Here is a 27596-nt window from a genome sequence, read left to right on the forward strand (position 1 = left end):
TAGGTATCATGTCATCCATCTTGGAAGCAAATAGACTGTGACCTCAAAAAGGCAGATGAAGCACAGGCGATTTCTGCAGACCCTCACTGTCCAATCTTGAAGAACGGCCACTGATCAAAGCCAATGGTAAAATGGCTGAGGCCAGACTTTGTGTGACTTGTAAAAGGGTTTCAAGTGAATCCAGTGATTTTGAACCACTTTTTAACATAGGAAAGGGTGTGCAATACACTCAGCACAAATTTTAAATTTACAAACAGATTCATCCAACACAGTCTCAGTCAGTGTTCACCATTCAGAAATGCTCCTTTATTATTATGCTTTCAGGGTATATCAGAAACATATATGTGTAGACATTCTGTACAAGGTAGACGCAAAGTAGGTTTGAAATGGATGAAGGAGCTTTGGTTCATAAAACTGTTTTATATTAAATAATTACAGAGTTTTAGCAATTTATCTTATGTACATGCACCGTGATAGGAATTGATACGTACCAGCACCATTACTCGTGGGTTTGTGCCTATATGTCAATTGTTTTAAAATGCAGATATTTTTATTAGGTTTCTAAAGTAATTATAATGATTTAAGGCTTTCTGTGAGATAGGCGATCTGCCCCTGAACAGATCCTCTTTAAGTGCGATTTCAATAAGCCACCGGTGACTGCAGCTGTTTCACCAGAGATTCTGCTGCCGAGGGGTGGGATGTGTTGGCAGTATAGATCTAAAAAGCAGGGTTTATAAAAATGTGCTTAGCAGGGATGAGTAAAAGTGGTCAGTTTGTGTCCCTCAGTATACTTCCCACGCTTACCCTGATGACAATAAATCACTGTTGTCTTGATCTGATTGGAGCTGCAAGAGACTCTCAAGACTCTTCGAAAATTTAACTTAAATATAAGTAGCTCAAAGTGGTAACATTTGAACATATCTGCTTCAGATTGTTCCTGGGTCCGAAAAAGTCAAATTTACTCTTAAATGTAAATCCAACTAAAACAGCTATGAACTTTCAAATTATAACTAATCTAGCTTTGCTACCACAGAAGAAAAACTGAAGGTCAACGAACGATGTGAATTGCAAAAAAATGCTTTTTGTGGTGGAGTGACTCATTTAACCCTCACCAATGTGTAACAAAATCTGTCCCACATACATTTGGACAGGTTGCTGATACATGCCTTTACAGCGTCTAGTTATCATATGATGAAGGTTTAGAGCATATGCAAGAGGAGAAAATAATTCTATGAAGTTCCTGGACTACTTCATAAAGCTAGGCACTCTCTAAGTCCCTACTTTGGTTGTAAAAATAGTTCCTTGAGGTATTGTTCTTAGTCCAGTAGAATAGATGGTCTAGACATCAAGAAGAGAACATATGAACTTTGTGGAACAATATTCTGTGATCCTCAACGCCTGAGGAAAGAAAATGTAAATGTGTTCAGCTATCCATGTGCTCAAACTGTTGTTTTCAGTGTGAATGCTGCACAGCTAATCATCCAGCTGGCAGAGTAGAGCAACGCCTCGTTTGATCCAATGCTGCACAGGTTTATCAGTCGGTAGCAACAGTCCAATGACAAAGTTCGTCGAGTGTCCTGTGGTGGACAAGGTTCCTTTGCGCTCGCTGGTCTTGTACAGTGGACACACATAAGCATTTGATTTCTTGATGGCTGATTTTTTATCTGGGGAAAGAAGTAACATATTACACGTATGAGACTAGAGAATGAAAAATGAATATGGATTTCAGATATTTTGCTAATATGCTCATTTTCTTTGGCCTTTTGCAAAACTGTAAATCCCTAATTCCTAAAAAAGAAAATGAAAAAAAAACGTAAATGTGTCAAGGACAAAATTCGATAAAAAGACTGATAAAGAGACCACCTGGAGAAAACAGTCATGAGGATACGAAGACACATTTAGCAAGACATAGTAGTCTACAGTGATATACAGATTAGTCAGGTTTATTCTGAATAATTACGTCAGAGTTGAACTCCATACCTCCGGTCACAATGTAAAAGTTACCATGAACTAGTGACTGGTCAGATGACCAGAACCATGTGCATCTTAGGGATTTCTTTAGTGCCGTATGTACCTGGAGTGAACTGATGTAATTCCATGGCATTCATTTTTGGTCCCATGGCACAGTCGACAGATGCAAGGGAGTGCCCTTTCTGGGCCTTGAAGGTTGCCTCCCACTGTCACCCTACTTTCTACATCAAAGCCATCTTACGACCATTGGCACATTTATCTCTACCTTAAAGCCAATGACAAGGTCGTACCTCCCAGCGTTTGTGATGGAGATTTGGACCTGGATTAGAATACAGGGCTGAATAAATTCTGGGTGCACTTGGTATTGAAACACCATCTTCGATATATAATAATTATGTGGGGTTTAAAGGCAGTTTTACTCGAAATAAGAAAAGGTAAATAGTTAAGTATTGGTGGGCCAATCAAATGGTAATGTTGGCTACAGACTGTAAAAAGAGTTGTAACACTAGTTCAAGTGGCTATATTTCAAATGCAATTATTGACTATTTTGTACAGTTTTGCGATAAGTATGATAAACCGGGTGCAATGCTTTCCTAAGAAACAATATAAAAATGTATAAAGCAGCACACTATATTTTTCATATAGTTATTGAAACTAATGGCATGTTGCTAAGTTTTGTGAAAAAGCAGTTGCCAATGTATTAAGTAATGTGTGAAATATTATCTTTATACAATTTTTACGTTTGTGATAATTTGTTCTGTTATATGATATATTGTGTTGCACAGGTACAACATAACAGTATTGTGAAGACTTCTATGCGTATGACAATTCCTTGAAAGAACATGGATTTAGGGGTCGCTCAATTTGATTCTTCATCTTGGTTTTTGGGAAAGAGGACGGTCAACTTTAACTGGTACTTGGGCCATTTGGTGGAGACTACAGGAGTGTTCAATTATCTAGGTATTTTATTTGTATCAACTGGCTTCTGGAGGTAAATCTGTCCAACACCCACAAAGGCATCTGATGCATTGTATCCTCACAAGTTGGAGGGGAAGATGTGACGGTGTGTCCTGTGGCTTTTTAATTCAACAAAATGGTCAGGGTTTGTGTGGACCTGTGAATGTGGGGACTGCGATGTAAACTGTAACCTAAAGGGCCATTTTAAAAACTATTGTTAACAATGGAAATATATTAAAGTGCAAAAAGTGTGAGCCATAAACATTCATGAATAAACTCTACATATCAAGTTGTGAGCTATGGTTCAAATGTAATAAATCCCTGGATAAATAAATAGCACATGATAGTGGCCTGTTCTAAATTCTATTTCAAAGTATTTGTGATAAAGTACAACTCTCTGTGAAGAATTGTGAGACATATTATAAATTCAAAACATTTTCATTGACCGTTTCTGAGCTGTGGTTTCATAATAATGGAACCACCAAATACTTTCAGAAATTTGCTGTTAAATTATACTGAAACTGATTGACAACTGCATTTGATGACCTTATAACTTTAACTAGAAAAAGTAAGGCTTAACGCTATGTATTGTTATACAGGAGTGCCAAGTGTTGATATGCCACATGGTAAGGTGTATGATGTTGCAAGAGTTGTAAGTAGGACTAGACTTTATGATGCCTAGCTGGTAACTGTGAATGTGGGGTAGCATGGTGTGAGAAAACAGGGCTGATTGCAGAGGCCCCATAACTTTTTGCCCCCATTTTCCACTTTATGCTGGTGTTTTCCTGACTCTGATGGTGCCCAGGGTACTGCTAACCAGTCCCAGGGCCTGTGCTCTGTGTAAAATGGATATGCAAATTAGGCTAATTATAATTGGCTAAGTTAACCTACCTATAAGTCCCTAGTATATGGTAGGGCATGTAGGTTTAGGGACCACAGCATAGGTGGTGCACACCTAGGTGCATTGCTGAGGTGCCCAGTGTCATTTTAAAAGCAAGCCTGCCTTGCTGGCTGCTTTTAAATTAAAGTTATATGCAAATTCGACTTTGGAATTAAAGGTACTTCCAAAGTCTTAAACTACCTTATTTTTACATATAAGTCACCCCTAAGGTGTGCCCTATGTGCCCCTAGGGCTGGGTGCCATGTAACTATAAGCAGGGACTTTATAAAAATAGATTTATAAGCCCTGGTGAGGTAAAAACAGCCAAATTCGTTTTTCCCTCATTGAAGTAAATGACCTTCATAGGCTAGAATGGGCAGACTTTATTTTAAATTTTAAAGTCTCCTTAAATGTTACATACCAAGAATTTGGTATCAAATTGATTGTTGTAATAAATCCCCCAACTTCCAGTTGTTGGATTTAATATAACTTGTTCAGGTAAAAAGTTTAGACTTTACCTAAAAAGTTGCCAATTTCAGCTCTGCATTGTTTTTGCTGCTGTGCTCTGATTGGCCAGCCTGCAGCAGCTTCTGCCAGGCTGCCTTGATGAGGTGTGAAGTGGCCAGACTTCACACAAAGGAATGTGCTTGGGGGAGAGAATCTCCCCTCAGCAGATGGTGAGGCAGGAAGGGGGAGGGCGGCCAAACTGGTCTTCAAAGGCAGAGAAGGACATTTGAAGCACCCAGCAACACCCCCACATCCTGCAACCCCAGACAACTAGGTGCCCCCTTGATTAGATTAAGAGAGGGCAGGAGAGGGGTGTGTTTATGATTTTTAGCCACACCAGTGGGTGGGCTCAGCCAGATGTAACCTCCAAAAATCAGATTCAGCCATGTTGGATTTTTGGAGACTGTTGCCTTTTGGGATGGATTTTTGCCACACTTCCCAGGAAGTGGTCATCACAGGGGGACGACCCTGTACCTGATTGGAGGATCAGGACCCCCCTGCTTTTCACCCAGGAGCAAGGATAAAACTGGCAGACCTGCACCCACGCCTCAGATCCCCTCCAGAATTCAACAAGAAAGGAACTAAAGAAGAAGAAGGACTGCCCTGCTGGACCCCTGGCCTGCACCTGGACCCTGCACTCAGAAGGACTGCACCAGCTGCACACTTGGGCTTCACCACAAGAAGGACTTTGCCTGGCTTCAACTGGTTCAAGGAGGGACTCCCTGTTTGCTACAGGTGAAAAATTGCTAAACCAGAGTCACCTGCACCAACTCCTGAAGAAAGCGACCAGCTGACCAGTGTCCAGTGGCCAAAAAGGAGTTTGCGCCAGGTGCATTCTGGGAGTTGAAGTCCGCACCCCCCAAGGACCATCACAGTACTTCTGGACCCTTGGGGTGAGCTGTGGACCCCAAAAGAACCTTAAAAGAACATCTGGGTGAAGCCCCAGAAGTTTGGAAAAGATTTGAGAATTTTTGGAAAAAAGCTCCAGAGAGGGACTGACCCGCCGCGGAAATTCTAGCCGGCTTGCCTCAACCGCGACCCGGCCTGACTTCGTGGTTCGTCCCGGTAAAGAAAAACATCCAAAAAAGAGACTAAGGGCCTGATTCTAACTTTGGAGGACGGTGTTAAACCGTCCCAAAAGTGGCGGATATACCACCTACCGTATTACGAGTCCATTATATCCTATGGAACTCGTAATACGGTAGGTGGTATATCCGCCACTTTTGGGATGGTTTAACACCGTCCTCCAAAGTTAGAATCAGGCCCTAAGTCCGAACGTAAAAAGTTGACCAGGACCTCCCAGCCATCGTATCCGAAAAGGGCTCCATGGACGTCGGATCAAGATCCAGGTTTACCCCGGTCGAAGGATTTTCATCTCGAAAAAACGACTAAGTCCGAAGGTAAAAGTCTCCACCGAGGAAACCCACATCGCGTATCCGGACAAGGGCTCCAGGAGGTCGGATTCAACTGGCAGGTTCGTCCCGGTGAAGAAAAACTTCAAAATAAAGACTAAGAGGGTCATTCTGACCCTGGCGGCCGGTGGCCGCCAGGGCCACCGACCACGGGAGCACCGCCGACAGGCTGGCGGTGCTCCAATGAGCATTCTGACCGCGGCGGTTCAGCCGCGGTCAGAAGCGGAAAGTCAGCGGTCTCCCGCTGACTTTCCGCTGCTCATTGGAATCCTCCATGGCTGCGGAGCGCGCTCCGCAGCCATGAGGATTCTGACCCCCCCTACCGCCATCCAGTTCATGGCGGGAAAGCCGCCATGAACAGGATTGCGGTAGGGGGGGTCGCGGGGCCCCTGGGGGCCCCTGCCGTGCCCATGTCAATGGCATGGGCACGGCAGGGGCCCCCGTAAGAGGGCCCCAAAATGTATTTCACTGTCTGCCTTGCAGACAGTGAAATACGCGACGGGTGCAGTAGCACCCGTCGCACCTTCCCACTCCGCCGGCTCGATTACGAGCCGGCATCCTCGTGGGAAGGTCGTTTTCCCCTGGGCTGGCGGGCGGTTTAACTGGAACCGCCCGCCAGCCCAGGGGAAAACTCGTAATACCCGCCGCGGTCTTTTGACCGCGGCGCGGTAATTTGGAGGGCGGGATCCTGGCGGGCGGCCTCCGCCGCCCGCCAGGGTCATAATGAGGCCCTAAGTCAGAAGGTAACTTTTTAACCGAGGCCTCCCGCGACCTGTAGCCGAGCAGGGCTCCATCGCGGTCGGCCTGAAAGTTTGACTTTGCCCCGGTCGAGGTGCAACCAGATGACCCGATTGGCGCTTTTTGTTTCTAAGCGCTAGAAAAGTAATAATTCTTTAAAAATTCATATCTCCGGTCCCCTGAACCGATTTTAATCGTTTTTGTGTCATTTTAAAGATAAAAATATAAACTATTTTTATAAATTGGTTTTGGATTTTTAAACTGTTTCCTGTGTTTTATTTAATTACTGTTTTGTGATATTTGAATGCTTTACACTTAGGGGGTCATTCTGACCCTGGCGGCCGGTGGCCGCCAGGTCCACCGACCACGGGAGCACCGCCAACAGGCTGGCGGTGCTCCAACGAGCATTCTGACCGCGGCGGTTCAGCCGCGGTCAGAAGCGGAAAGTCAGCGGTCTCCCGCTGACTTTCCGCTGCTCGTTTGAATCCTCCATGGCTGCGGAGCGCGCTCCGCAGCCATGAGGATTCTGACCCCCCCTACCGCCATCCTGTTCATGGCGGGAAAGCCGCCATGAACAGGATGGCGGTAGGGGGGGTCGCGGGGCCCCTGGGGGCCCCTGCCGTGCCCATGCCAATGGCATGGGCACGGCAGGGGCCCCCGTAAGAGGGCCCGCAAAGTATTTCAGTGTCTGCCTTGCAGACACTGAAATACGCGACGGGTGCCACTGCACCCGTCGCACCTTCCCACTCCGCCGGCTCGATTACGAGCCGGCATCCTCGTGGGAAGGGAGTTTTTCCCTGGGCTGGCGGCCGGTCTTTTGGAGACCGCCCGCCAGCCCAGGGAAAAACTCATAATACCCTCCGCGGTCTTCTGACCGCGGAGCGGTATAATGGGGGCGGAATACTGGCGGGCGGCCTCCGCCGCCCGCCAGAATCAGAATCACCCCCTTTGTCTCCTAAGTTAAGCCTTGACACTCGTTGCCAAGCTACCAAGGGTAGAGCTGGGATGAATTTACTGAGACCTAACTGTACCTATGTGGAGGTTAGTGGCTTGTTGCTAGGTGTAGGTACCTACCTGCCCTACCAATAACCCATTTTCCAACATAATTGGAAGCAGCGACGGGATCCTGTACTTGTGTTCAATATCACGTTACAGTTTTAGGTAAAACAAATTAAAAATCCTTTAAATTGTCCTAGTGCAAAAATTGTTTTTAATTTTTAATTTGGATTAATTTCAATTATTGAATTTTTGTAATTTTTCTAAATTCTTGTTTCCAATTTTTGCAAAAAGTTTTTGTTGACACAAAACTAGGGAACCATGGAGCTTGATCTGGCTAGCCTACCCACACTGACAGTAGTCCAGCTTAGGGGGTTGTGTATTGAAAGAGGGTTGCCTGCAACCACTGATCTCTGGAAGCAAATCCTGATCACATCCCTGACAGCATGGGCTGAGGCCCAAGAGGTAGAGTCAGAAGAAGCTCCAGAGGAGGGAGAAAGTAGGGAGGATGCAAGCTCTAACCACTCAGGGGAGGGAAGGCATCTGAGCCTAAGTGAGGATGAGGAAGAACGGTCCTCAGTAGATACAGTCACTAGGGGCAGACCCAAAGCTAGTGGTGGGAAGGGGGTCGTTTCAGGAGGAGAGAACCCATCCATCAGAGAAAGAGAGCTGGAGGCCCAGCTAGCATACATAGCTTTGGAAGCAGAGAAGCTGGCCCTAGACAAGAAAAAGTGGGCATACAAAGAGAAAAGAGATGGAAGCAGCGATAAAGAAGCTGAGGTGTCCATGGGTGGGGGAGTTTGCCCCAGATTACCCAAGGGGGTAGTTCCTGCTTATGTAGAGGGGGATGACATAGATAAGTGGCTAGGGGCCTTTGAGAGGGCACTCCAAATGAGAAGGGTTAGGCCTCAATACTGGGGTTCCCTTTTGTGGGAGTTGGTCCCCAACTCAGGGAGGGATAGGCTTCTGACCTTAAGGGGGGAGGAGGCAGATTCATACCCTAGCATGAAGAAGTGCTTAGCCAAGAAGTTTGGTCTGACCCCAGAGCAATATACAATGAAGTTCAGGGACACCCAGAAGGTCAGTACCCAGTCTTGGGTTGACTTTGTGGACATTTCACTAAAGGCACTAGAGGGCTGGATTATTGGTAACAAAGTAGATACTTATGAGGGGTTATACAATCTGATCATGAGAGAGCACATCTTGACCAATTGTATCCAAGAAAGGTTACGCCAGCATCTAGTGGACTCTAAGCAGACCAACCCTAGAGAGCTAGGGGAGGCAGCTGATGAGTGGTTGAGAACCAGGGTGGTTGTCAAGTCCCAGGGGGGAGACTCCAAGAAGGGGGGGACAGGTCCCCAAAAACCTAAGGAGGGAGGTGGTAAGCCCACCACAGAGACTCCCTCTGTACCCCAGAACCCTAAGAAGGAGGAGAGTAAATCCCACTCCCACTCTAACAAGCAGAGACAGGGAGACCCAGGGTTAAAAAAAACTCTTGGACAGTAGGGCTTGCTTTGACTGTCAGCAGACAGGTCACTTCAGAGGAGATGCAGCCTGTCCAAGGAAGGTGGTTAGCACTGGGCTGTCCAGTGTAGCCATAGAGGAGGATTCCTCAGATGATGAAGTCCTCCTAGCATTGTGCTGGGAGACAGGACCAGATGGTAAGCTGGTGATCCCTGAGGGTGGGAGTAGGCACTTCCACCACATTCAAGTGAATGGGATCCCTACCACTGGCCTGAGAGACACCTGTGCCAGTCACACTATAGTGAGTGACCGGTTAGTGACTCCAGACATGTATGTCCCAGGAAAGACAAAGAAAGTCAGGATAGCCACAGGGGAGGTCACCTCCAAACCTGTAGCCATAGTGCCCCTAGAGAGGGAGGGTATCCTTGACTGGATTAGGGTGGTAGTCAGTGCTGACCTTCCCCTAGATTGTATCCTGGGCAATGACCTCCCAGAGGTGAGTCTGGTCCCAGATGGGGTGGTCGCCCAGGGCGCCCCCCCAACCCAAAGTCCTGGGGAGTCAGTCCCTACAGTTAGGAGACAGGGGTCCCCAAGAAAAGGAAAGAAGAAAAGGAAGGGTAGGCCACTCTTAAAGAGAGTTCCAGGGAGCCAAAGGCCTTCTGCCCCAGTATGGGGGGAGCCCAGAGTTGGCACTGGTGAGGCCTCACCTGACCCCAAGGAAGTCCTGAGTAGTCAGGCAGCTGTCCAGATGCAAGGTGTTGCCCCTGCACTGACAGAAGGGAGAGTGGAAGGAGGGTGTCTGCCACAGGAGGTGGTAGCCCCCCACTCTAGACAGCAAGAGGGGTGCCAGGACCCCAAAGATGCCCCTAAAGCAGCTCAGCCACCTGTCAGTGGAGAGCTTAGGGTGTGGTTCTGGGTACTGACAGCTGTCAGTAGCCTCTGCTGGGTGCTAGCCTTCCTGGCAGCACTGTACTTGGCCTGGGAGGCAGACCCCAGGGCCAATAGCAAAGTATGCCCCCTGACCCTATTGGTCATGGTGGGGTTGCTCAAGTGTTGGGTGACCTCTTTGGGTAAGCTAGGTGTTGCCCTAGCAAAGTTAGGAGTAGGGGAGGTGGGCACCTCACTACCCAAGTTGGCAGAGAGAGAGGAGGAAGACCCCCCTAGAGGGAAGTTTCAGTTTGAGTTGGGTCCTTTTACTGTTGGGATGGCATCACTAGCCAGAGGGAGTGACCCTGACAGGAGGATATAAGGCAGAGTAGGCCCTGCAAAGGGACAGCGAGTTTTCTTCACTGCCTTCCTCGCCTAACAAGCCAGGAAGACTCTCCCAGGGTTGGGCTGAGTCTCCTGGGCGTGTGAGCTGGGGGGGGGGTTGTGTGAGAAAACAGGGCTGATTGCAGAGGCCCCATAACTTTTTGCCCCCATTTTCCACTTTATGCTGGTGTTTTCCTGACTCTGATGGTGCCCTGGGTACTGCTAACCAGTCCCAGGGCCTGTGCTCTGTGTAAAATGGATATGCAAATTAGGCTAATTATAATTGGCTAAGTTAACCTACCTATAAGTCCCTAGTATATGGTAGGGCATGTAGGTTTAGGGACCACAGCATAGGTGGTACACACCTAGGTGCATTGCTGAGGTGCCCAGTGTCATTTTAAAAGCAAGCCTGCCTTGCTGACTGCTTTTAAATTAAAGTTATATGCAAATTCGACTTTGGAATTAAAGGTACTTCCAAAGTCTTAAACTACCTTATTTTTACATATAAGTCACCCCTAAGGTGTGCCCTATGTGCCCCTAGGGCTGGGTGCCATGTAACTATAAGCAGGGACTTTATAAAAATAGATTTATAAGCCCTGGTGAGGTAAAAACAGCCAAATTCGTTTTTCCCTCATTGAAGTAAATGGCCTTCATAGGCTAGAATGGGCAGACTTTATTTTAAATTTTAAAGTCTCCTTAAATGTTACATACCAAGAATTTGGTATCAAATTGATTGTTGTAATAAATCCCACAACTTCCAGTTGTTGGATTTAATATAACTTGTTCAGGTAAAAAGTTTAGACTTTACCTAAAAAGTTGCCAATTTCAGCTCTGCATTGTTTTTGCTGCTGTGCTCTGATTGGCCAGCCTGCAGCAGCTTCTGCCAGGCTGCCTTGATGAGGTGTGAAGTGGCCAGACTTCACACAAAGGAATGTGCTTGGGGGAGAGAATCTCCCCTCAGCAGATGGTGAGGCAGGAAGGGGGAGGGCGGCCAAACTGGTCTTCAAAGGCAGAGAAGGACATTTGAAGCACCCAGCAACACCCCCACATCCTGCAACCCCAGACAACTAGGTGCCCCCTTGATTAGATTAGGAGAGGGCAGGAGAGGGGTGTGTTTATGATTTTTAGCCACACCAGTGGGTGGGCTCAGCCAGATATAACCTCCAAAAATCAGATTCAGCCATGTTGGATATTTGGAGACTGTTGCCTTTTGGGATGGATTTTTGCCACACTTCCCAGGAAGTGGTCATCACAGGGGGACGACCCTGTACCTGATTGGAGGATCAGGACCCCCCTGCTTTTCACCCAGGAGCAAGGATAAAACTGGCAGACCTGCACCCACGCCTCAGATCCCCTACAGAATTCAACAAGAAAGGAACTAAAGAAGAAGAAGGACTGCCCTGCTGGACCCCTGGCCTGCACCTGGACCCTGCACTCAGAAGGACTGCACCAGCTGCACACTTGGGCTTCACCACAAGAAGGACTTTGCCTGGCTTCAACTGGTTCAAGGAGGGACTCCCTGTTTGCTACAGGTGAAAAATTGCTAAACCAGAGTCACCTGCACCAACTCCTGAAGAAAGCGACCAGCTGACCACTGTCCAGTGGCCAAAAAGGAGTTTGCGCCAGGTGCATTCTGGGAGTTGAAGTCCGCACCCCCCAAGGACCATCACAGTACTTCTGGACCCTTGGGGTGAGCTGTGGACCCCAAAAGAACCTTAAAAGAACATCTGGGTGAAGCCCCAGAAGTTTGGAAAAGATTTGAGAATGTTTGGAAAAAAGCTCCAGAGAGGGACTGACCCGCCGCGGAAATTCTAGCCGGCTTGCCTCAACCGCGACCCGGCCTGACTTCGTGGTTCGTCCCGGTAAAGAAAAACATCCAAAAAAGAGACTAAGTCCGAACGTAAAAAGTTGACCGGGACCTCCCAGCCATCGTATCCGAAAAGGGCTCCATGGACGTCGGATCAAGATCCAGGTTTACCCCGGTCGAAGGATTTTCATCTCGAAAAAACGACTAAGTCCGAAGGTAAAAGTCTCCACCGAGGAAACCCACATCGCGTATCCGGACAAGGGCTCCAGGAGGTCGGATTCAACTGGCAGGTTCGTCCCGGTGAAGAAAAACTTCAAAATAAAGACTAAGTCAGAAGGTAACTTTTTAACCGAGGCCTCCCGTGACCTGTAGCCGAGCAGGGCTCCATCGCGGTCGGCCTGAAAGTTTGACTTTGCCCCGGTCGAGGTGCAACCAGATGACCCGATTGGCGCTTTTTGTTTCTAAGCGCTAGAAAAGTAATAATTCTTTAAAAATTCATATCTCCGGTTCCCCTGAACCGATTTTAATCGTTTTTGTGTCATTTTAAAGATAAAAATATAAACTATTTTTATAAATTGGTTATGGATTTTTAAACTGTTTCCTGTGTTTTATTTAATTACTGTTTTGTGATATTTGAATGCTTTACACTTTGTCTCCTAAGTTAAGCCTTGACGCTCGTTGCCAAGCTACCAAGGGTAGAGCTGGGATTAATTTACTGAGACCTAACTGTACCTATGTGGAGGTTAGTGGCTTGTTGCTAGGTGTAGGTACCTACCTGCCCTACCAATAACCCATTTTCCAACACATGGGACATGCTGGAAACAAAGAGTAGATGGCTTCAATATTGTTGTGTGAATTTAAACAGTTCTAAGTGCCTTGAAAGAAGGGTTTCTCCTTGTTGTTGATATAAAAAGCTCTCAGGTTTCTCATTTGTATGTTTATTTTCACTTGGACATATCCATTTCATTATACAGTTACTTTCTTGTTGTCATTAACATAATTTAGGTTCATTTGTTATATCTTGTTGCATGCATTGTTATGTTGAATATGAAGGCCACTCTTTTCACCTCATTCACAGCACCCATCTACTCATTTCAGTTTTACGTTATAGGATGGTTGCTTAAAATCTGAAGCTAAGAAGACCACCTCCTCCTGGCTCCTCCTCTGTGGCATTAGAATAAGTCCCTTTTTCACATTTACAGGATATAGGAAAATGATTTGAAGCTCTGCCTTAACTGTTTAAGTAAGGCTGGCCTGGTCATGCAGATCCCTCTCTGGACTGGCTGATCACAAATGAGGTGCAGATTATGTCACAAAGGGGCATATTTATACTCCGTTTGCGCCGAATTAGCGTCGTTTTTTTCGACGCAAATTCGGCGCAAAACTAACGCCATATTTATACTTTGGCGTTAGACGCGTCTAGCGCCAAAGTATGGGCAAATAGCGTCATTTTTTTGCGTGAACGCCTTCCTTGCGTTAATGAGATGCAAGGAAGGCGTTCCCGTCCAAAAAAATGACTGCGACGCAAATGCGTCGTATTTATACTCCCGGGCAAAAATCACGCCCGGGAGTTGGCGGGGCCGAAAACCCCGCATTTGTGCCACTTTTTAACGCCTGGGTCAGGGCAGGCGTTAAGGGACCTGTGGGCTCAAAATGAGCCCACAGCTGCCCTCCCATGCCCCCAGGGACCACCCTGCCACCCTTGCCCACCCCAGGAGGACACCCAAGGATGGAGGGACCCACCCCAGGGACATTCAGGTAAGTTCAGGTAAGTATAATTTTTTTTTGGGCATAGGGGGGCCTGATTTGTGCCCCCCTACATGCCACAATGCCCAATGACCATGCCCAGGGGACAGAAGTCCCCTGGGCATGGCCATTGGGCAAGGGGGCATGACTCCTGTCTTTACTAAGACAGGAGTCATGTAAATGGCGTCTGGGCGTCGTTTAAAATGGCGCAAATCGGGTTAAGACGATTTTTTAGCATCAACCTGACTTGCGCCATTTTTAAGACGCCCTAACGCCATTTTTCCCTACGCCGGCGCTGCCTGGTGTACGTGGTTTTTTTCCACGCACACCAGGCAGCGCCGGTCTGCTTGCGCCGGCTAACGCCATTCAATAAATACGGCGCCCGCATGCGCTTCAGAATGCCGTTAGCCGGCGCAAATTTTTTTGCCGCTAAACTGCGTTAGCGCAGTTTAGCGTCAAAAAGTATAAATACGGGCCAAAGTGTTTGTCAAGCACGCAACATAACACTAAGTTGTAGATAGCTAAGATAGTTCACAGGATCTGATAAATTGCCCATCGACTGGTAGCCTTACCCGGTGGTGTAGATTCAGAAGCTTTCTTGGCTGTGTGCAGAACCTTGAAAGCATCAGTGAAGATGTCATGTGAAAAGTGTAGGGGTCCAGGGCCAGGGCCAAAGAGAAATGTAAGGCCCTCACATTGTGGCAGACTCGCTGCTACGGTATTGGGAAGCTCTGACTCTGCCAGGCTGGTGGTGATTGTGTGAGAAGAGGGTGGCACAGGAGTATCAAAAAGCTGCCAGAAAAGAAGTGTAAGAACATGGCAGTGAATGCTTACTAGATTGTGTAGGTGAAAGGATGAAGTGTGGCTCACCAGTGCAGGTGTTTGGGATTCCATGGTGATGAGTGACCTTCTGCCAAGGCTTTTGCTGGATCCTAGAGCCTAGGTGTGGTGTTGGTGGGGGCTAGTGAAGCTACACTTCTACAAATTGGATAATCTCTTGTGATATCAGTGGGACACAGATGGTTGTCTTATTTCTGCATAGGGTGGTGGCGATATTTCAGGAGAAGTTCAAAGAGAGCTGAGTAGGGCCAGTCACAGGATCTGAGGTGGAGTTGAAAACCCTGGATTATCACTTTGATAATGGAATCTTGCCATTTTAGGAACAAAGTGTTCCTATATCTGATCTACAGTGAGTTCACTCAGAATAGCAATGACTGGGACCAGAAGCTAGTGCAGTGCAAGATGGCTGCCACTCTGACAGAAACAGAATTTTCAGTCAAATGACTGTTCCAAAGAGGCTTTGTAAGAAGGCTGATTTTCAAGTAAAATAGGCAGTCTGTGAAGCTTTGCCCTTCCTTTGTTAAAGGAGCACTGCAAAATACTGTAGTTTAACCAGATTAAAAGCAGGAGCTGCTTTTAATATGCAATACAGCCAGTCATCCTATTTGCTGAGGAGTTCCGCATTTGCAGTTTTAAACTTTTAATGATTGTTGAATCGTTCAAACATTTTGATTCACATTCTTGTGACTGAAACAGCCCATTTTTGGCTACTTTTGTTGCTGTTGCCACTAATTAGCCATATGTCCTGCACTAATATTAAAACTATGCAACAAAATTCAGCTAAAAGGAAACAGGTTATATCTCCACCAACTGTCACACCAATTGCAAGATATATCACTGAGAAAACACAACTATATTCTCCTGTTGCCCTAATACCAACACTTCTCTGCACATGTTTATCTCAATGTGCACTGATCAGTTAACTAGGTATGAATGTTGTTTCTGTATTAATTCGAAGTTAATTAACCTTAACTTGCATGCTATATTTCAGGATTCTCTTGGCCCTACCGGCCATTTTATTTAAGTTAATACATTTGCAAATTTTCTGCATCCTGTAGTAAAGTGTAGCCTCGTTTTCAATGTTGGCAATTAGAAGTGTGATTTTTAGAAAAGCAGTTTATTCAGCAGTATGCTTATGTCTCATTATCTTTGTCTCAAAGATTTCTCACATTTTCTCAGTTTCCATCACGTGTTTCTGTTCCATTGACGTGTACTGAGAGAAAAATGTGCATACATTTTAGCGTTACAGGCTCAAATTGGCTTTTTGAGTGAATACTTTGGTCATTTGAAATGACAATTGCCACTTAAATTTTGCTGCTGACCTTTTTTGCATTAAACGCACGTTTAACTTTTAGGCCTCCCCATGTGTTGTGATTTTTTTTTTTAATATCACTTGGGAAAATTACGGAAGAAATTCCTGTACTTGATAAAAACACTTACACAATTTTTTTGATATTAAATATCTTCAAAATTAAATGCCAGGGCTCGCAACAAAGTGTCACGTAATGAAATTAAAATAAAAGATAATAACATAGAAATTGTTCAGCTAACTTCTTTGGTTTGCCAGACAACACCAACGAATTAAATGTTGCTTGACTTAGAAAACGGAATTTGACAATATAATTTACATATTTCCAACCTGCCAGAGAGCAAAGCGTCACAACTGTAGAACTTTTCTTAGAGAGTATTCACTCGTAAAAATAAAATTCCCTTAAAATGTTGAAAATCGATAAAGCTCATTGCGTGCCTTTGCATTGCCAACCTAATCAAGCAAAACTGAGGCAAGTAATATTTAGACTGTTGCACCATCACCACCTTCTACTGATTCAAAAAACAGTTAGAGAAATTCCAAATGTATCGGTAAAGAGTAATGAAATATTAATTCATCAGGGCTTTGAGAAGGAAACTGTAACTATTTACAAAAAATTTCTGACATACCAGACTTAGAGAAGCTGGATATAAATAGACTTTTGTTTTGTAATGAGTATTTGGGAAAATGACATCTCTACATCCTTCACTGACCCTCAGAATTGAGTAAATATCCAGGCCAATATGTTCCGGTTGTGATGCACTCTCTGGCTTCTATTAGTCATGGATGATATCCTTCACTGCATTAGTAGTGTTTTTTGTTTTTCATATTAGCAGGTTGCTGTGGTGAAGTAATTCTTGGATCGTAACTCCCTTGTCTCGTGTTCTACTTTATGTGTTTCTCCTAAATACATTTTATATGTTATGAATTATGTTTGACCTGTTTGTCTGTTTATATGGGCTTCTTGTTAGTTGTTTCATTATTCAAGTGAGCTATAATATATTTACACTTCTTCATTTCTTGTAATAGAAACTGTTATGTCTATAAAGTATGGACTAAAAAATGCTTCCTTCAATATTAAGGGTTTACAACATCTAGTTAAGAGAAGGAAATTATTAGATTACTTAATCAAATGTAAGGAAATACCATGTTTTTTCACGAAATGCATGTAGGTCATAGTATACAAACCTACAAGACGAAAAGCTGGGTGGGTAATTTTTAATCCTCATCAGCAAAATCGTGGAAAAAAAGTGTTGCTATACTCTTTACTAATACAATGAAAATCCGTATCTTAAATCATAATAATGACTTGGAGGGCCGTTTTATTTATTTTCAAATTCAGAATGACAAACACACTGTTCATCTAGATAACATGTATGCTTCTAATCAGGATTATCTAATTTCTTGGAAAACCATGTCTTCAGAAATTACGAATATTGGTAATGGGCCACAAATTGTGGGTGGGTGGTGGGCCACAAATTGTCAGTGGTAATTTTAATAATATTTCAGACAAACTATAGAATAGCAGTTCCACAGTTAAATTTCATACCTCAAAACCCTATGCACTATTTTAAGCATTTTTAGCAAATGCCAAGATAATTGCTCACTGGAGCTTACATACAAATCCTAAAAAAAAGAACCTATCACTATGTTTGACCGTGCTTTAATTACATTCGTTTTAATACTGGAAAGCCTCCATAAACATATCCCTAGTTAGAGAATAAAGACTATTTGCATTATCTGAATATACACTTTACTACATTTTGATCATTTACATGATCATGATCCAGATGACATCTCTAAATTGTATACTGGGACATTTTAACACATTTACAAGAGGAAGTACCATTTCTATTATGGCCCATGAAAATGAAACATTGAACCCCAAATTGAATTCCTTGGAGAAACAAACTGCCAAAGACAATTTATAGCTTCTCCATATATGAAATTTAAAATACAACATCAAAATCTATGTTACAAATAAAATTCTCCCCTAAGTAAAAGAGCTGTTTGTTTAACCTGTATGTGCATCCATTAGCCAAACTCATTGACTCTTATGGCTTTAATTTCTACGCATATGCAAACACAAAGCACACTTTGATACTAGATGAGAATGCTGAAGAAACAGTGCATACATTTTCCTTGTCTTAAAGAATTATCTGTGTGGATGAATCAAATTTCTCTGACATGAAATAGTAACAAAAAAGAAGAAGTTATTTATGGCAGCACCACATTATGGGGAAGCAATTCGTCACCTGTGATTTGAGGTTGTCCTTCTGTATTGTATGAGTACACAAGAAATCTAGAAATCATTTTTGACTTGAAACGCTCTTTCAGTATGTGTGAAACCATCATTGGCTGATGATTGCCAAAAGATGACTATTTAAGGCTTTATGTCTGTGTCACAAAGCCATTTAACTGACTGGTCAAAGGATTTATATGTCCTGATTGTTTTCTTGGCAATTATCATCTTGATCCCTACCTTCAAATATTTCATAACGATTCCCAAGTTTAAACATGTCAGGTTTGGTGGCTGATTTCTTTCAATTACTACTATTAAAGCATGGAAGGCTGTACCTATTTCCCCATGAGCTTAACTCATTTCTAGTAGGTAAAAAAAAAAAAAATTGAAAACCTACATGTGCAATGACATAATTTACTCAATGGAACCATAACTTCTATGAAGCACTGTGTTTTCCATTCTTTCCTAGCACTAGAACCCTTCAGTCTAAGGTAGCTGTGAGCTTTATGATGTTTCATTCATTTACATCAATGTGATAGTTTTAACAACATCAGCATGTGCAGATGATCGTTATAGTATATATTAATGAACCACTCCACACCATTTCATTCATACTAAAATTATTAGTTTTGCATCTGTATCAGCCTATACACTGCCTCCTTTAAGGAAAACCGACTGCCTTAAAAGAAAATTGCATTTTGGAATACAATCACAATAATGGTGGTCTACCTTTCTTTGCAGGCCACTATCCCCTAACTGCAGTCAATTATAGGTGGTCACAAATTGAAACTGCCTAATGAATATTGATTGATTGATTTGTCCGTTTCTGAATGGACCTAATAATACATAGATTGATTCACAAAATCTTATTCCATTTACAAAAAGTCAGTCTCCAATTTGTAACTACTTTTTGAGAATGGAGTGATAATTTACTTGGCCCTTACAGATCAATCAAACAAATAATAATTAATTCCTATTAGAATATTGGAATATTGACAGATCAACGGAAGGTAGTTAAAGGCTCAGTGCCAATAATGGCAGCTATGGGCCTTCTGCTTCAACATTCCAATGTTTTCCTTTTTTCTTTTCCCTTTTTAATTTAGAACATTCCACCTACAGTGGCCGGAATGTTCTAACAGCATTATAACCATTCTGCCTCAAGCTACACCGGTTGTTAAAGTCATGCTCCCTCATTATATATTCCCTCTGGTTCAGGTCTATAACTCAGTTTAGTGACTTTAACAATCAATATAGCCGTTGTCTGCAGGCTGTATTGTTATAGTATAAAGTATTGCAAACATCCCCCATGCCTGTCATATAGGGTTGGCTATCAACATAAACTGTTTGTAAAATAAAGCTCTGTGCCTACTGTTTTTTTTTCAAATATAAGCATAAAACCATACATAAGCTAATTGTAAACTGACTTACTTGGTTTTATCCAAATGATTGGTACAGCATCAAACAGGATTTTGGGGAATTGTTCTGCCAGTAGACCCCTGAAGAGACAAAATAAGACATAAACAAGCATACCTGTTTTCCTGATATTAATACTATACAAAATACTAATTTTAGTTAGTTTAAAAGTGTGTAGTTTTCAAACTGTTGTCTCTAGGAATTTCTGACTGACCAGAGATGAAATGTAATAACTAGGGCCGTCTCAGGTTTTGACATAAGAACCCACATAAAAGAGTCAGGAAACATACCAAATGGAGGAAACTGAAGATAGGCAGTGGCGACTACAATCATGGAGGACAAAAGCTTCCTGGTCGGCACATTTTGCCCCAGCCATCTAAGGACTGGGACTAGACTTCCAGTTTAGAAAGAGAAGAGAGCTACAAAGAGTTATTGGATGTTCAAGACTATGCCTTGCATCATCAGTTGTACTGACTCTCTTGCTTGACACTCTAGTTCGCAACCATTTCTCCATTCCCCCACTATTGTTGCTTTTCCCTTTTTTATGTTCCCTCATCTCCCTCTTCCCTACTCCTTGTATTGGCTCTCATTTTGTCCTGGACTGATCTTGTTGTTTCACCTCCACTATTGCTTTAGAATGACCTCTGACTTCCTGGGGAATTCAGCTTTGACGAAAGGGACTTGCCTTTGTTCCTTGCTATGTATTTCCTATTAGGTTTGGTGATTAACATCCTACCTTGTGGTATAGAGGTGTGCATCTCATCTAAGGTTCTCGGGCAAGGTTTCTGGTTTGCCGGGGACTATTTACGGTGACAACTCCTCTCAAACCGAGTAGGCTACATCACATTTTTTAAATGATACATACGTATTATAGGATTGCTACTCAGTCATTCAATAGTCACTGTCTACTGTTTTTCCCTCTTGACAGTGATTCAAAGCATGCCTCTGTGCAGTCCAGGTTACCTGACAGACTATCTGCTGGAAAAGAGTGACCCACTATCTCACCCTCTAATCTATCATTCTCTTCTCCCCTTTTTGCGTCAGGTGCTCTCTACTCTCCAGGAATCTGATACAGGGAGTGGGAACACCTCTAAGGGGAGAAAGTGGGAATACTTTTTCTATCCTTTGAGCCACATTATAAGGGCTGTGACAGGTCATAATATGTGCCCATGTTTTGCTGCCCTAAAAACATGTGTCATTTAATTTCCGGGGAAAGATGTGCCCATAGACCTCCGTTGGGAGATGGACCAATTTATTTTTCAGTAATGTATATACATAATTTCGATTTAATGTTAAAGTACTTTTATTAGTTGTGAAATCACAAACTCAACTCTTGCTTCTCTGGGGACTCAGCAGCCAGAGGCTATTGGGCTATTGTGTACTGTAGGCAAATAATTTCAAAAGCACCAGCAGTCCTCTTTTAAACCACATGAAAAAACATGTAAATATTTAAACAAAGTTCAACATGTTACAAAAAATGTAAAATGAAAACAATAAAAAAGCTAAAGGCTCCCCTGACAGATACATTTAGAGCTCTCCAATAAACACTTATGGACAGGTATAGAAACGTTTTTGATAGATAATTCAGACACTAGCTTCACAAATGTCGGTGGGCTTAAACTATACGAAGGTGTGAAAAAGAATAAAGGGTAATCAGACAGAACAAATTATTTATTTTGAATAATTTGTATGTTTAAAGCAGGGGTGGGGAAATGTTTCTTCTCAGGTGAATGATCATTGGTAATGTGGTGAAGATCCACAGAGTCATAAATTTGTGGGTACTCACAGACATTTCCAATAGTTTACACACACAGTTTTCTTACTTTAATTTATTGCATAAAACAGTACTTTGCAAATTAGATGTGAAACAGTCACAGCCTTCAAATAATTTCAGCCGGCACATGGGAATGGTTTTCTCCATATGAAATAACACATTTCACATGAGGAAAAAATGAGAAAAAAACATTAAGATGCAAATGCACAAACCCTTCATATATACTAGAGGCAGTCTGTTGGTGCATGTAACAAGTAGATGGACAGCGCCTTGAAAATAACGATCTGGATTTTTGTTTTTTTGTGAATCTATGTAGAGGCCTCTGTTTTTATTGAGTTCTTGTATAATATACCTGCTACAACAACATAGAATTTAACATTACATGCTGCCTTGTTTCTATCTAAGAAACCATTGATATACATGTCAACATATAAGCTTTCAGAACCCTAATGTAAAAAATATTTGTGCCCTAACTCAAATTATCTCATTCCTGGAGCTTTGCAGATTTGCACAAAACAGTGAGTCCCAAATCATTTATGACATGTGCATCTTTAGGAGGCATTTGAGCAATTATTAGTATTGGAGTATATTTGTTTATGAGCATCTGTAGGACTCTTCAGCATTATCAAATTTCTTTTACCATTAATTAATGCTTGTAAGTTAAGATATAGATTGTGTACATCTGACTGCAAATCTCTATGAATTTGATCCATAGCTGTTAACAAATGCAGGTTTTCTGGTCAACTATACAGCATGTCATTGCTTATTTTTAATCACTTGTAGTCTCTTTCACCACATGGTTTAATGGAGCTTACTATTTATCATGGAGTAAAGTTGCACAGTAATTGACAGAGCTAGACATGCTCCCCATATAGTAAGGTGTTGTCCACCCTCATATAGCAAAGGCAGTGAGTCTTTTTAGGACTTTGGGAATGTGACAGCTATTTGTAACAGTCCTGAATTACATGTTTCAAACTGTAGAGCTGTATATGGATTTCATCAATTACTTTTCCCTTGAGGGGCATTGTACGACAGCATAAAGGAGCAATTCTTTAGTAGGCAAACCATGATGGCAGAGAAGGGAAATTACTTACTATCCTTTGTAAAGGATAGCAGTAACTAACATTTATGAAGGTATATTATATAAAAAAGCAATGATGATGGAATCAATGTATCTTGGACTTATCAGTAATCGTTTTAGAGATGGCATGATTTAAATAAATGTATAGCCCCAATACTTCTGTAAATCATATATTGTTTGCCAAAACTGAAAGAAATAACAATATTCACTGTCATGGCATAAATGGATTGCAATGAAAAACCTGACCCAGGATTTTGGTATGATATGGAACATAAAACGTGGATGATACAGCACTAAATGAGGACCTGAAAACTGTCTCGATAACAAGAGTTTACTCATCTTACTAACCTCTGCCTGTCCCAGCGAGCACCATCCAAAAACAATCCATGCACATAGACACCATCTTCTGGAGAGGAATCAGATGTATCTGAAGGAATTACCTAATGGAATAAAATGATAGTTAATAATAGGAAAACATTACTGTTAGTATGTTTCTACTTTAAAAAGCCTACTATACCATTTAAAATGTCTTCAAAACAAGACAAAATGCATCCTTCCAAAAGCAAAAATGTATGAGTGGAATGATCTGTATGTAAACATGTTAAACCTATAAAACACTCTTATTTAAAAAAGGAAAAGAAAGATTAGCATGCTATGCACTTGAAAATCAGAAATCTATGATTTAACATTTAAATATTCATCTGACAGTTGGTAGATAAATAACACCCAAATTTGCTTAGCCATTATTTATTAATCTCTTCATTTCTTGCAATTGAAATCTGGAGTAAGGACTAACGTTTTGAGTTTTTAGTCATAGGGATTATTGCAGGAGAAGTATGGAAGGTCTAGACATGTAACACGCAGTCTTTCAACTCCAGCTCTGCTCCGGTCCTTGTTCCATTCATCCAGTTTTTTGCATGCCACAAGCCCCGGTCTTCAACAGAGCCCTGTGCATGTCAGAGTCATAATGCTTAAAGTGAGCCACAATGGGTAAATGGCTGACGTGATGAGGGTATTTTTTCAAATGAAGCTGTGACACCTGGAATGTGAGCAAGAAAGTACTGGCAGTTAGGGGGTCATCCGGGACACCTACCAGGACCAAATGAGATAGGTAAACTGATGCTTAAATATGTGTACAATGAAGGTAACTGGAGGCCAAATATGCATTGCATTAGAAACAATTCCCAGGTACCTGTTCTTTTTAACATAATTCAAAAAATGTCATCTTGTTCATCTTTTGCTACTATGAAGATGCATCAACCCCAAAGAATTCCCAAAAATAGAACTCCAAAGAGAGGAAATCCAGGATGGAAGAAAGAAAAAAATGCCATTGATCCTGCTCAATGTCGAGGAAACTAACACTTTCCAATGGGATTAAGCCTACATATTCAATGTTGGGACCTGGATCCCTTTCAATGTTGATGCCAAAGCAGCACCATGCTTTGGCATTGGGCAAATTTTCGATGGTTAAGTAATCTTATCATCCTATATCTCAGACTCATTTGACGGCACACCACTCAAAGTTAGAGCTAGAAGAGGAAAACACTTATGAACAAATCTACAGCACCTCATCAATTGAGGAAATATAGCCATCCAAAAAATGACCCAGCTAACTTCGATTAGATCCTAAATCTAACTCTGTCATTGTCTTAAGGGTCAGGAAATGTCATGCCTCAGACCCCAACAAATCTGCTACTTAGATAGTGAAAGCAAGTGGATATATGCCATGTGGAAAAAGATGTGCTGTAAGACTGCCAGGACTACAGAGCTCCTAGGGTGGTATGCGGAGCCCTATGGGGAATGACGTACAAGTTTGCAAATGATTTTCCAAAAGAAAGAAAACAGGATTTCTGTGAGCTAGTGCGGCAAGACCACTTTATGTCAAATCAGGTTTAAATGACTCCTTTGAGTCTGATGATCTGGGAGTTTTCCAGTTTTTGTCATAGCATTATTTAGAGATGGTCAGCTTGGTTACAATTGGTGTCCTTTAAACTGGATGTTCCATTGAAGATTCACAACCTTCCATTCATTCAGTAAAGCTACAGAAGAAGAGATGATTTGCATCACAGATAAATCTGAGCTATTTAAACAGTGAAGCTTGGAGGAACACACACAATTCTTTAGATCCTTGTCACAAAGACCACAGATACTACCAGTGGCATAGGGTTCAATCCACTTGATGGGCTACCAACCCCATCAGTAAATAGCAATAGCCAAAGCAAAGGTACTCCTACCAATAAAAACATGTCTCTTGATCAAAATCATTCAACCAGCCACAATCGGCCAATCTGACTGTATGTCCTCCATTCAGTTGCAATGAGTTGTCAATGCTTCCCCTCCATACACCACTCTGGTGGAGGGTTGTATTTTGTATTGTCTAGAAGAGATGTGAGACATTACCAGTTACATGTGGGTGCTTACCCTTGTTCGAGATAAATACTCTCTTTGTTTCACAGCAACTCTTCTTTTTATTACACTAGTATCTACATCATCACAAAGTTCACAGTCGACTTTTGACTTTATAAACCAGGTACGCCACCAATCACACTCTGACTGAGTTGATGTCTTTGTCTGTTTACAGTACTCCTCTGCTTTTTGACAAGGTTTGTGCTACATATAAATGACCCACACATAACATACACACCAACTTGCGGACCTCAGCTAGGCCACTGACATCTTACTAAAGAAGATAGCAACAGAACCTATCTTCAGTCTTCAATGCGGGAAAGGCTAGCTAATAAAAGGATCAGGAGGGAAACATTCCATATGCCAGCACTTCATTAAATCCTCCCTGACCTTAAGAAAGAAGACTTGATGTGTGTAATTGATCTTCAGGAAGCTTATTTCCACTTACCCATTCTGATCATAAAAAAGCATCAAAGTGTCTCTGTGTTGTGATAGGAAAACCACCCTTCCAGTACAATCTCAAGTCCGCTTCTCTGAATTTCTCCAAACGTATGGTGTTAGTTGTAGCCCACTTGCGTTGTCAAAAGATCTACATTTATTTGTACCTGAATGTCTGGCTTCCCAAGGCTAGAAACCCAATCAAACTAAAAAAAGATCTTAAAATCACAACCTAAATTCAGGCTGCAGATCAGCTACCAAAAGTCAACATCAACTCAAGCTCAAACCCTAAATCATATGGGAGCAACTGTAGACACAGATCAGGAAAAGTGCTCCCTTAATAAGACAAAGAATCATACATTTGGGAGAAATGTAATCTCTTAAAATTGGTTTTTGTCCCAAGCAGGGATAAAATCTCTAGCCTTGTGGTGCAAGGCAGACAACCTACTGCATGTGTCCAATAAAATATTTAAAAATCCTTATTGAAGATATGATTAAATTCTTGGACTGATATTAGTATGTATTAGCTCTAGTTTTTCACTACCATCTTGGACGATAAAGGTTGCGGTCCTCGGATGGACCTTTTTATATTACAGAACCTCTTTCTGTTCTGTTCCATCTATATGGATCACAGTATGAAAAATATAGAGATGACGTAGCCTGAAATAGTTTATATGGTTTTATAGAGTATTGTCTTTTTGTATTATATGTGTATTTGTTGTTTTTTACAGCCCTGAAGAAGTCTACATCATGTAGACAAAACGCCTTGGCTTGTTATATCTGTTTGTCATATGAATTGAAATCCTGATGTGAGGAACACAAATAAAAGAACAATTGAATATATTGGAAATTTGTGATTGATATATTATAGATGGTGCATTGCCAGCTCCGGAATGCATGACATATCATCTTTTCACCTATTGGGCAACAGGTGTATATGGCAGTAGCACAAAGAGACTTCTGGGATTGGCCTGCTGCTCACATTTCTTTGTGATCTGTTTTCTTAAACCTATTGCATGTGGTACTATTCCTTCTGGATTATGCTAACCACATGGGTATAACAAAGGCCTTTATTTCAGGAGGGGATGATCATCTAGGACACCTGACTGTGCAAGATTTGCGGACTACAAATGAGAGGTCATATCACATTATTTCCAGGAGCTCAGGCTGGACTACCTGACTTGGAAGGCATTTTGGCTAGACTTAATTTGAGTAATTTTAGAAAATCTTTGTTACGCTTGTTATACGAAATAACGCCACTTCGCATAATACATATCAGTCACTGTAAAGATGCACCACATACATGCCATTTGCAGTAAAAATGTACAGCAAGTGCGCAGAAACAACTTAACATAAACTACTGTTGTTTGTGGTGCTCTTGTTTTTTTAAACTCTTTGTTGTGTGAAATATGTTCTTGCATCAAAAATTGGCGCAATTATGCATTCTGCACTAAAATATAGCACTAAATGATGGATTTGCATTTCTTGTAATTGCACATAATTTTTCTGAAATTTTATGAAAATATCACACACCCTATACTTAGCAGATGCTTTAAAGAGAACTGCAAATTAAGGACTTGATTTAGAACTCGGCGTACACGTTACTCGGTCACAACGGTGACGGGTATCCCATCTACCACAATCTAAATCCCATTCTATCCTATGGGATTTAGTTTTCAGCGGATGGGATATCCTATAGCAATATGGATTGCTATAGGAAGTTTTCCTGGACAGAGCTGTTACAATATATCTTTTCTCCAGTGTGCAAACCACATAGAGGCAAAGCTTTGCCTACAAGAGATGACTACTAGGTTCTCTTGACAATGCTATTTTGATGAACCGGTCAAAAATGTTAGTGTGCGCTTTCCCGCCCACCCTGTAACTCCAGAACTGATTTTTCAGGTTGCAGCCGTCGAAAGCAACATACTATTTGCCTCGGAGTGACGAAGGCAATGATGGTTCACAGACCTTCTTCAGCTTTCTCTGTCACTAAACAAGAAATTACCATGCAAACCAAACTTAACGACCAGGCCGCAATGTCAATTATTTCATCCAAACCTAACAACAATGAATTTAGCAGTGTGACTTTTGAAATCAGATGATTTGGAAATCTGAATTTGCCACAACCTTGCATGGATATCCTGAAGGAAGTGAAAAGACCTTTAATGAGAGTTTCTGATTTCTTCAATAGGTTGTGTTTATGGTGTCAGGAACAAGGCTGTAATCCTATATCTATCTCAAAGTTAAGATGCAGGTCTCCTTGTTCAAATATCAGCTGGCACCTATAATGAACTGCAGAAGAGAGTAGATTCATGCATTCTTTGTCAAACTTCGAAAAATAAAAGACTTCCATGAAGTCTTTAA

At 42.3% G+C, this 27596-nt stretch overlaps 1 protein-coding gene across 1 annotated transcript in view; it reads right to left on the reverse strand.

Annotated features, from left to right (window-relative positions):
• Positions 1-291: 291 nt before the first annotated feature.
• Positions 292-27596, reverse strand: part of DNAH12 (dynein axonemal heavy chain 12) — a 937015-nt gene continuing 909710 nt past the window's right edge. Inside the window, exons 73-75 of the mRNA XM_069206470.1 lie at positions 22737-22828; positions 19549-19616; positions 292-1664 (exon numbers count right to left, since the gene is read on the reverse strand). Of these exons, the coding sequence (XP_069062571.1) occupies positions 1474-1664; positions 19549-19616; positions 22737-22828 (351 nt within the window). The 3' untranslated portion in view covers positions 292-1473. The remainder of the gene's footprint in view (positions 1665-19548; positions 19617-22736; positions 22829-27596) is intronic.

The sequence above is a fragment of the Pleurodeles waltl genome, chromosome 9, assembly GCF_031143425.1.
Source record: "Pleurodeles waltl isolate 20211129_DDA chromosome 9, aPleWal1.hap1.20221129, whole genome shotgun sequence".
In the NCBI taxonomy this organism is placed as follows: Eukaryota; Metazoa; Chordata; class Amphibia; order Caudata; family Salamandridae; genus Pleurodeles; species Pleurodeles waltl.